The sequence below is a fragment of the Oncorhynchus keta genome, chromosome 33 (genome assembly GCF_023373465.1).
Source record: "Oncorhynchus keta strain PuntledgeMale-10-30-2019 chromosome 33, Oket_V2, whole genome shotgun sequence".
NCBI classification, from domain to species: Eukaryota; Metazoa; Chordata; class Actinopteri; order Salmoniformes; family Salmonidae; genus Oncorhynchus; species Oncorhynchus keta.
In genome coordinates this window covers 15,754,224-15,766,220 of record NC_068453.1, presented here as the reverse complement: position 1 = coordinate 15,766,220, position 11,997 = coordinate 15,754,224, and the positions used below count along the sequence as shown (strand labels likewise).

General features: G+C 43.1%; 1 protein-coding gene across 2 annotated transcripts in view; it reads left to right on the top strand.

Annotated features, from left to right (window-relative positions):
• The window catches only part of LOC118365958 (calcium/calmodulin-dependent protein kinase type 1D-like), a 70,290-nt gene continuing 58,293 nt past the window's right edge, over positions 1–11,997 (top strand). Inside the window, exon 1 of one of the 2 annotated variants that reach the window (XM_052492099.1) lies at positions 1–152. In XM_052492099.1, the coding sequence (XP_052348059.1) occupies positions 136–152 (17 nt within the window). In that variant the 5' untranslated portion in view covers positions 1–135. The other variant, XM_052492098.1, reaches the window with a different exon arrangement.

The window sequence follows — 11,997 nt, the reverse complement described above, 5'->3', positions numbered from 1 at the left end:
GTTTCGTGAACGTATCTTTGGTGCAATGCGAATTATCTCTAGACATCCAGTCACACACACACACACACTTGTGCGCAACGCTGTCAAATCGAGCGATGAGCAGCATCCTAGCCTCCCTCATTGCCATAACAACCGATGGCACAATCAGCATGGTAAGATGAAATAATGCTCCTCGCATTACGCACCACACGGCTCAACAGAGGACTTCATTAAAACGGGAACATTTTTTGGGAGAGAGAGACAAGGCGATCGCGCAAAGGTGACACGTAGACCCAAAGCATTTACGTCAAGATCATCTAGACTAGTTGAACCTGCAGGTGCAACCGCAAACGGTGAAAGATCATTGTTGGTCAAACGGAACGCTGTAGACAGAAAAATAAGCGAAGAAAACAGGAGACCTGTTTTAGAGAGCTGCGGAGATATTTCGACAGCGGGAAAGCCACGAGCTCGAAAAGGTTTTCTGCCTAGCTCGTTCTATGCGCGTGGGTCTGCTCCCCACGAGCAGGACGTGTAACTCGAAGCGTGGGAAAGCTGCGTTATCGCGGGGGGCTGCTGAGACTCACTGGCGTCGTTTGCCCCGGTTTTCCCCTGTTCCACCATGGATCGGGAGAATGGAGAGTCCGGGAAAGGGACGTGGAAAAAGCAAGTCGACGATATCAAGAAAATATTTGAATTGAAAGAGATCCTCGGAACGTGAGTGTGTTATTACTTAATACCATTTTCAAACGCCCTATTGTTGTGAATGCTAATTGGGTATGAATTTACTTTGGTAAACCGCGGTAGGCCTTTGATAACTTTGTTGCCGAATGTAGCGGGACGCTCGCGCTGGAGACTTTGTATCCGTTTCGGTTTAATGACCGTTTAAACTCCCGGTTTCACTGGAAGCCAGCAGAGCTGTTAGGTTATCTATGACGAGGTAGCGTTATAGCCCATGTCTGGTTGGATGAGACGAGTGTTTGTTGGATACGCTATGATAGAGAATTATCGAGAATTATCGAATGTCACTTTTTTGTAGGCTAGCCTATGTATGTCATTACAAATTACTATGAGGCCTATTTATAGGTTAAACTTTGTAGGAACTGTTTGTAGAAAAACATAGACCGTAGCCTGTGTCTTTAATAAGGGGGTCTTGTGTGTTTTAGTAAACTATTTTACAATCGGGTACGCATGTCTTGTTCCGTTGTCTCTGTTGGTTTTATGCCGTCCTGGCTATTGTTTAGGTTAGCCTACTACGTTCATCCTCCCTCTCTTCCCGGCCCACCGCTCTGACAGCTCCAGTTGTGCTGCCATCTATCATAGGAATGACCTTTTGGAGACGCAGGCAGTGAAACACTGATACCAATTGAGTCTCCAACCTTGTAAAAAATATATATGAGTGAGTAGTTATCATGGTTTTCTGTGTTTATCTAATCGTGAATGAATTATCGTTCAATGTTTAATCCTATTTATCACTACACCTACTGTGTAACTAACCTCATACATGAACGACTGGTTTTGGTTTGACAGCATCATAACGGTTAATTTGCAACCCATTTGAACAGCTTGTTCAGATGAAATGCTTGGCCAAATACCCCAGCCTCTTCTTGAAGACCGTTATGCCGACCGGACGGTGCGGTGCGGTGCTGGAGGCTATAGCAGATTTTCTCTCTGGCCTGTTACTTCATTCTGTTTGACACAGAGGAACAGTTTGTTGACTGGACAGGCAGAATCGAGGGAGGACGGTTGGATTAAAACGGATTAGCTGGCCATGGGAAACCTCCTAGTCCTGGAATAGGCCACTGTAACAGTTCAGACATGTTGCATAACAGTGATGGTAATACATTATCATTATTACAAGTTTTCAACAGGTCATTTCAGTGGGCAATGTGTCGTGGTTATTGAGTATATTAATAAGGTTGTGGGGTGTTGAAACATGGTTCTGCACTGTGTGTGCATGATGGCCTTTGCAGAATTCCAAGTATGCCCATTTGGAGCAGAGAGTGCATAAATTAGGCTCAAAGGTCATGTCTGATCTTTGTTTTTCATAAGGCAACATCAGTTTCACTCAAATCAACAAAGAGGAGATCGGAATTTCTACCGTGTGCCTGGAATTCACATAACAGATGGAAGTATGGACATGTGCATTTTGGGTGTGTGTGTTTTACAGATGGACAAATGAGGGGCCACTCAGTTTCTCTGCTTATAGCGCAAGTCTCCCCTCTGTTACCATGGTGTCTATGTCCTAGCACGATTCAGTGGGCTCCCGAGTGGCGCAGCGGTCTAAGGAATTGCATCTCATCTCTCGATTCCGGGCTGTATCACAAACGGATGTGATTGGGAGTCCCGTAGGGCGGCGCACAATTGGCCCAGTGTCGCCCGGGTTAGGGTTTGGCCGGGGTAGGCCGTCATTGTAAATAAGCATTTGTTCTTAACTGACTTGCCTAGTTAAATAAAGGTTAAATAAATTCACAGCGTGACACTGATTGGGGTTATTTACAAAGGATTTCCAGAGGTACTGTTCATCCCCTTCACACAAGCACCACACTGGTACTGAAGACAGGTTTTCAGCACACCTCTGTTGTTCACTGGGTCCGGATCCTCCAGATTCCTTCCTGGTGGAGACATCTTTCTCTGTTTCCTCAGGGGAGGGGCTTGAGGACCTGTCCTCCCGTCTGGTCTCTGGCCAGCGCGTTGTGCTTCGGACTCTGGAACACAAAAGGGCCATCTGGGCACACACACACAATTGGCCTCAGGTTATAAGTATGACCTAGAATTTTTCTTGGTCAGGAAAAAAAATTCTGCCCTAAAAATATTACTCAGATATTTCCTGTTAACGCCATAGCAACACATTAACCAGAGTTGTACTCAGCCTCAGCCTTTGACCTCGCTCCTGCTGATGTGTTTTCCCTTTTTAATTCTCTATCAGCAGAAAAATAAGGGGAGAGGAAGGAGGGAGGGAGAGAGGAAGGGAAGAAAGACAGCAGGGAGTCAGGGACATTGACCGTATAGTCTATTATCTTGCTCCAGTCTCTTGACCATTGGAGTCTTGTTTTCAACACTAAGAGGGAGGAGAGGGAATGGAGAGAGGGGTTGAGAGTAGAGAAGGAATTGGGAGAGGAATAGATAAGAGGAGATGAGGACAGAAGTGAATAGGAGAGGTTTGGAGGAGAAATACTGTTACATTGACTAGGGGTTAGGTAAGAGTTGGGGCTGAGCTACCAAAACATGTTGCTCTGACACATTATGAGCTAGTCTTTAGAAATTGGATGAGAGATGAACATTTTTATTCACCTTGTATAAAGATGGACAGAGCCTGTCACATGGCACCAGTCACGTTGGTCTTTTGTGCCTTATTGCTTTGCTATACCGTTTCATAATGCTATATGACTGCATTTCTAAGATGTATGCATGTCTATAAGGCAATATTAACACTTCATAAGACGGTGCTTCAAGTCAAGCAGAATGTCACGTCTTTTGACCCCTTTTGACATTTGAGTCATTTAGCAGATGCTCTTATCTAGAATGACTTGCAGTTAGCTAGGTTTGACAAGCACATATCTCAGTCATAGTAAGTAAAATTTTCCTCTAAAGTAGCTATCAGCAAAGTCTGAGCTAGCAGGAGGAAAAAGTCAAATCCAAGTGTGTTTTCTTTGTGGGGGGGTGTGATGGGGGATGCTGTGGGATTATTTAAGATACTCTTTGAAGAGGTAGGGTTTCGGATGTTTTCGTAAGATGGGCAGGGACTCTGCTGTTCTAGCTTCAGGGGGAAGTTGGTTCTATCGTTGGGATGCCAGGACCGAGAAGAGTTTGGACTGAGTTAAGCAGGAGCTGCTCTCCCATAAAGGTGGGAGGGCCAAGAGACCAGAGGAGGCAGAACAGAGTACTTGGATTGAGATGTAGGGTTTGCTTATAACCTGATGGTAGGGAGGGGCTGCTCTATAGGTAAACACCATGGTCTTGTAGTAGATGCAAGCTTCTACTGGACAAGTGGGGAGCCCAGCCAACAGTGAGTTGCAGTAGTCCAGACGGGAGATGACAAGTGCCTGGATTAGGACCTGCATCGCTTCCTGTGTAATGTAGAAGAAACAGATTAATTTGGTCTCACTCCATAAAGTGAAATGGGCTGATTTTCTGCTGCCGGTTTTAAAATGTCAGTCCGGAGACATTTCTCTATCAATTGGATCAGTCACACAAGCCACTCTGTAGGCTATAGATTGGATCCATAGAGCTACTATGAGTAGTTAATGTACAGTCGTGGCCAAAAGTTTTGAGAATGACACAAATATGAATTTTCCCAAAGTTTCCTGCCTCATTTTGAATAATGGCAATTTGCATATACTCCAGAATGTTATGAAGAATGGTCAGATTAATTGCAATTAATTGCAAAGTCCCTCTTTGCCATGCAAATGAACTGAATCCCCCAAAAACATTTCCACTGTATTTCAGCCCTGCCACAAAAGGACTAGCTGACATCATGTCAGTGATTCTTTCGTTAACACAGGTGTGAGTGTTGACGAGGACAAGGCTGGAGATCACTCTGTCATGCTGATTGAGTTTGAATAACAGACTGGAAGCTTCAAAAGGAGGGTGGTGCTTGGAATCATTGTTCTTTCTCTGTCAACCATGGTTACCTGCAAGGAAACACGTGCCATCATCATTGCTTTGCACAAAAAGGGCTTCACAGGCAAGGATATTGCTGCCAGTAAGATTGCACCTAAATCAACCATTTATCGGATCATCAAGAACTTCATGGAGAGCGGTTCAATTGTTGTGAAGAAGGCTTCGGGGTGCCCAAGAATGTCCAGCAAGCGCCAGAACCGTCTCCTAAAGTTGATTCGGCTGTGGGATCGGGGCACCACCAGTACAGAGCTTGCTCAGGAATGGCAGCAGGCAGGTGTGAGTGCATCTGCACTCACAGTGAGGCAAAGACTTTTGCAGGATGGCCTGGTGTCAAGAAGGGCAGCAAAGAAGCCACTTCTCTCCAGGAAAAACATCAGGGACAGACTGATATTCTGTAAAAGGTACAGGGATTGGACTGCTGAGGACTGGGGTACTGTCATTTTCTCAGATGAATCCCCTTTCTGATTGTTTGGGACAGCCGGAAAAAAGCTTGTCCGGAGAAGACAAGGTGATCACCACCATCAGTCCTGTGTCTTGCCAACAGTAAAGCATCCTTAGACCATTCATGTGTGGGGTTGCTTCTCAGCCAAGGGAGTGGGCTTACTCACAATGTTGCCTAAGAACACAGCCATGAATAAAGAATGGTACCAACACATCCTCCGAGAGCAACTTCTCCCAACCATCCAGGAACGGTTTGGTGACGAACAATGCCTTTTCCAGCATGATGGAGCACCTTGCCATAAGGCAGAAGTGATAACTAAATGGCTCGGGGAACAAAACATCAATATTTTGGGTCCATGGCCAGGAAACTCCCCAGACCTTAATCCCATTTAGAACTTGTGGTCAATACTCAAGAGGCGGGTGGACAAACAAAAACCCACAAATTCGGACAAACTCCAAGCATTGATTATGCAAGAATGGGCTGCCATCAGTCAGGATGTGGCCCAGAAGTTAATTGACAGCATGCCAGGGCGGATTGCAGAGGTCTTGAAAAAGAAGGGTCAACACTGCAAATATTGACTCTTTGCATCAACTTCATGTAATTGTCAATAAAAGCCTTTGACACTTATTAAATGCTTGTAAATATACTTCAGTATTCCATAGTCACATCTGACAAAAATATCTAAAGACACTGAAGCAGCAAACTTTATGGAAATTAATATTTGTGTCATTCTCAAAACTTTTGTCCACGACTAAGTCATGTAAGGTAGCTGCTGGGTGTTAAGCACTATAGAGGCCATAGAGCCACAGGGCTTTGTCTGGCCTGGTGTCCTGTGTTCCAGCTTTACCTGAAGGCTGACAGAACACTTTCAGAGCACCAGAGTCATGTTTCCAAGTGGCGCGTAGGGAAGCTTTAGTCAGTGTGTTCATCCCTGGTGTCCTATTTTGCTGTACTTGTGTGTGTGTGTTTTTCTGCAGCATGCTGTTGTTGAATTATTGATCACTGTGAGCGCCTGGGGGGCCCAGGTGTTCACATGATGCTTCAGACGGGTGTTTTTCAGGTATGCCACACCTCTAACTGCTGAACTGAGAGACAGTAGGGCAAAGAGAGGGAGAAGGGACAGAGGGCAAAGCAGAGATGCATTGTGGAAGTGTACCATCTAGGCCACGATGCCCTTAATTGAATGCTCTACTTCCTGGCTCCTGGCATTGTCCTCTTTCTGGGACTGCAGTTATCGCTCTCTCTCTCTCTATCTCCCCCCTCTCTCTTTCTGCGTAGCTGTCCCTATTATCCGACCTTGCTGTCTCAGATGAAGTGTATGCAACTTTGAAAGCCAGCCTTGATAGTTTAGCACTGGGTCTCAGGAGTATAACAAGTGTACAGAAAGCATACAGTATTTTTGTATTGTGATCATTCAGTGTGTGTGTGTGTGTGTGTGTGTGTGTGTGTGTGTGTGTGTGTGTACACGCATTTGGGCCTAATGGATTAAGGGTAGACTGTAATCGGGCATCTTCATTATAGGAAGAGCCACGGATTATCCATCCATCCCTATCACCTCTTTCCCCCAATCATTATCTCTCCACTCTTTTAATCTGTCCTTGTTCCATCAGCTGTTCCCTCTTCTTTTCTTCCGGTTTTTCTTCTGTGATGTTTATTTTTGCTCGTTGTTCTTGTTATGTGTGACTCCCGGTGCGTGGCCTCATTTAGTTCCTGGGATTCAATCCTAGATTATGTCTGAGTGGACTCATCTCAATTTGTTTTGACAGTATTGTTATACCAGTGAGCTCATTCTGATCTAGATGACATACACACACTGTATATAGAGGGCCTGAGAAACATCCATCCAAAACAGTGGTCCCTGGCTACAGCAATGGGTAAAATTTAAGTCACCTTTTCTTCACCATATTTTTGCCATTAATATATATATTTTTTAATCTATAAAATTAAAATGTCATGTCTTTCCAGATGGCAAAACAGATCCAACCTTTTTGAGCGGGAGTGTATCCAGACTCAAATACACACTTGTTTGTATTATCAAGACGTATAGAACCATGTTCAGAAGTGCTCTAGTAAACTTAAGGGTGTTTTCACATAGTCCTTTTTAAAATAACTGATCTCAGTCCTCTTCAAAGTGAACTTCAAAGTGAAAAACCAAAGCAAATATTGTCTTTGTATTCATACTGCCCTTGACTTTGAATGAGGACTCAACTATTTTGCCAGTTCACTTCACCTATTAAGTGGTTCTAGTCTTTTTTGCATTCACATTATGTTTAGAAAGGAAACAAGGACAATCATTCCATGAGATCAACAGTGTCGGGTTAGTGAAGTACAGGTAGTTCAACTAGAAATGTAACTACATTTTACAGTTGCTTGGTGGTAGAACTAAATTTAGATCTTGATAATGTTTTCAGTAGTTAATTACTTATTTTTTTTGCCTTTTAACAGTTTAGCTAACTACTGGAACTACACTTTTTTCTTCTTCTTCAAAATAAAAAATGTGCTGGTTGGAATTCCCTTTCTTTTTCGACAGCAAACATGCCTAATTCCTAATTTTGTTTTAATGGGCTAAATTGCACATTCTGTTAACATCTGACTCCAGGGTGATCTCTTCTGTTATTTTGTAGTCTGGCATTTCATATTTAGACAAGATCATTTTTCACATAGTAGTTTGAATGTAGTGAACTTCTTTATTTATTAAGGGTAGCTTTAGTGTAGTTTAACTTCTTCCAGTGTGAAGTAATTGGTAGCTTGGTAAACTACTCTGTATATATACTTTATATAGTGCTCCCGAGTGGCACAGATGTCTAAGGCACTGCACCTCAGTGCTAGAGGCATCACAACAGACCCTGGTTCGATTCCAGGCTGTATCACAACTGTCCATATTTGGGAGTCCCAAAGGGCGGCGCGCAATTGACCCAGCGTTGTTTGGGTTTGGCTGGGGTAGGCCGTCATTGTAACTAAGAATTTGTTCTTAACTGACTTGCCTAGTTAAATAAAATATTTTCAGAGTAGCTTCTCCAACACTGGTTATCGGACAGCTACAGTTGAAGTCGGAAGTTTACATACACCTTAGCTAAATACATTTAAACTGTTTTTCACAATTCCTGACATTTAGTCCTAGTAAAAAAAATTCCCTGTCTTAGGTCATTTAGGATCACCACTTTATTTTAAGAATGTGAAATGTCAGAATAATAGTAGAGAGAATTATTTCTTTCAACACATTCCCAGTGGGTCAGAAGTTTACTTACACTCAATTAGTATTTAGTAGCATTGCCTTTAAATTGTTAACTTGGGTCAAACATTTCGGGTAGCCTTCCACAAGCTTCTCACAATAAGTTGGGTGAATTTTGGCCCATTCCTCCTGACAGAGCTGGTGTAACTGAGTCAGGTTTGTAGACCTGACTTGCTGTTGTTCTGGGATTGATTTGCACTTTCCGCACAAAAGTACTGTTACGGTTCTCTTGTGGTGAAGGAGAGTCGGAACAAAATGCAGCGTGTAGATTGCGATCCATGTTTATTCAACTAACTTAACACAAATCTAAATAAACACTACAAAACAATAAACGTAAAGAAAACCGAAACAGCCTATACTTGTCAACTAACACAGCGACAGGACCAAAGACACTAAGGACAATCAGCCACAACAAACTCAAAGAATATGGCTGCCTAAATATGGTTCCCAATCAGCGACAACGATAAACATCTGCCTCTGATTGAGAACCACTCCAGACAGCCATAGACTTTGCTAGATACCCCACTAAGCTACAATCCCAATACCAACAACAAAACCCCAAGACAAAACACACCACAATACAAAAACCACATGCCACACACTACTTCAACTCCATGTTAGCGTCTCCAGTCTCATCTGCTGCTCGTGCTCTGCAATCGGATACTGATGAGACGCGTGAGAGGAGCTCGCGGGGAGAAACTCTAATTGGCCACAAAATTAATGTCACGGCCGCATCAGATCTGGAGCATGACATGAACATGTTAAGTGGTTCCTCTGTCTTCTGGGATGTGTTTTAATGCTGCGGCATTACTGAAGCCTACCCTTCTAAAGCAGCCCAGTTTTCAGGGCCATACAGGGTGTGGGAACAGTCTTGTTGCGAACACAAAAGAAAAAGGCCTCCGTAACAGACATTTCACTAGGAGAGGTTTAAGTGGTGGTGCGGTGTATATAGAAAGGTCGCTAGATTACATACACACACGCACCACATTCTTACATGGCAATCCCATGGCATTTACGGCAGATTGCATCACCAGTCCCCACCATATCAAATAAAGCAGACCTAATAATACTCATATCTCTGTTTTAAACTGTCAGCGTATCAGTGAGATAAGCAAGGCTGGAGTCAGACTGCCTGTGATCTGATCTGTCAGGGATGTCTGTGTGTTTCCCGGAGATCCATAGGACCTCTACCACAGCAGATTAACAGGCCCTCTATTGCCCAGGCTCTCCTCACACACAGCCTATCAGAGGCTTGTTAGAGGAGGATCCTGTATGGATATTGGGATCATACCTGTAACATGATGAATTCCCATCGCATCAGAAGTTTGAGAAAGGACAATGGCTGTTGAAAGTAGGGGAAAGAGAGGGAGAGAAAGTACCTGCATGCAGGTGTGTGTACGTACATTAATATTTATGTATGTGTGTATTTGTAACCAGCTCGGCTGGTTAGAATGTATAACAACATACAGTGCCAGTCAAAAGTTAGGACACCTACTCATTCCAGGGTTTTTCTTTATTTTTACTATTTTCTATGTAGAATATTAGTGAAGACATCAAAACTATGAAATAACACATATGGAATCATGTAGTAACCAATATGTTAGCGTGCAAAGCTGTCATCAAGGCAAAGGGTGGCTACTTTGCAGAATCTCACATTTGTTCAACACTTTTTTGGAAACTTCATGATTCCATATGTGTTATTTCATAGTTTTTATGTCTTCACTATTATTCTACAATGTAAAAATAAAGAAAAACCCTTGAATGAGTGTGTCCAAACGTTTGACTGGTACTGTATATAAATACTCCTCAAAGGGTTAACAGCATTGGTGGGACTCCAGATGCACTATATATACAAAAGTATGTGGACATGCCTTCAAATGAGTGGATTCAGCTATTTCAGCCACACCTGTTGCGAACAAGTGTATGAAATCAAGCACACAGCCATGCAATCTCTGGAAGCAACATCAGCAGAAGAACTGTTTGTCGGGAGCTTCATGAAATGGGTTTCCATGGTCGAGCAGCACACAAGCCTAAGATCACCATGCGCAATGCAGCATCGGCTGGAGTGATGTAAAGCTCACCACCTTTGGACTCTGGAGCAGTGGAAAAGCGTTCTCTGGAGTGATGAATCACGCTTCTCAATCTGCCAGTCCGACAGGCGAATCTGGGTTTAGTGGACGCCAGGAGAACGCTACCTGCCCCAATACATAGGAGGAATAATGGTCTGGGGCTGTTTTTTCATGGTTCGGCTAGGCCCCTTATTTCCAGTGAAGAGAAAATCGTAATGCTACAGCATACAATGACATTCTAGACGATTCTGTGCTTCCAACTTTGTGGCAACAGTTTGGGGAAGGCCCTTTTCTGTTTCAGCATGACAATGCCCCCATGCACAAAGCGAGGTCCATACAGAAATGGTTTGTTGAGATCTGTGTGGAAGAACTTGACTGGCCTACACAAAGCCCTGACCTAAATCACATCGAACACTGTTGGGGTGAATTGGAACGCCAACTGCAAGCCAGGCCTAATCGCGCAACATCAGTGCCTGACCTCACTAATGTTCTTGTGGCTGAATGGAAGTCCCTGCAGCAATGTTTTAGCATCTGGTGGGAAGCCTTTGCAGAAGAGTGGAGGCTGTTGTAGCAGCAAAGGGATGTCGTGTCTTTGGCATCATTAAAACAGAAGGCTTATTTATCAAATAACTCTCTGTAATTGTTATTACGGGATTAAACTGATTAATCATGTAACTGTAATTAACTAGGAAGTCGGGGCACCAAGGAAAATATTCAGATGATAAAGTTAGAATTTTCCTAATATAACTTTCAGATATTTGAATATCACTTAGTCTTCGAATTAATGAATTATTATTTCTCATGTTAGTCTCATTCCAAACGTCGTAAAATGTTGGTTATATGCACGAACCCAGTTTTCACTATGAGTCATCCATACATCAATTGTCTTCAAATCATTTATTTACTAAGTAATTCACAGAAATGCATAAACAAACAGTAGATAGTTACAAGGAAAGGATAACGGAGTTTCTCTTGTGGGATAAACCGGTAGCGCGGCTTGTTGGACAAAAAGGTAAGTGGGGGTCAACTGAGATGAGACACTACAAAGTTGATAATTATAACAATTGAAATTCTAATCCTTTGCACATGAACGCTCACTTATTCGGGAATAATTGCAATCAATATATATATAGTTCAGAGTGACATTCATTCATGTCGTTATAGAATAGATGTTTCGGCGGTTGTCGGTCTTCGCGTTCAATGATACCGAATTCCTAATATCAAAGACTTGTTCTTATTCTGTCGGTATCTATAGTCTAAGAGTTTAACCACGTGGTATGGTTAAAAGATTCAGCCATCTACTCAAATCTTAGGTTTATGGTCTCCTCTCAAACCTTGGCCTCTCGTTATCGAGGGAAGCTGGTCTCCTCTCAACCCTTAGCCCCCTTGAAATTGAGGTAAGCTCGGTCTGGTGACAGAAAACCCAGGTGGGGTTTTTTTAAGAGCAGAAAAGGGGCTGTCCCAGGACGCCAGACCATAACTGTGCTCATGGGCGGTCCTCTGATTTAGTTATTCTCCAAAGGGAATTGGAGTTTCCTTCATTAAATAGTCCAAAATCACATTACACAATTTCACAAGCAGTATCATCCTCACTCATTCATCTTATACAAAAATTAGATGTAAGCCTCATATCTGAGGCTATTGTATAAACAGCG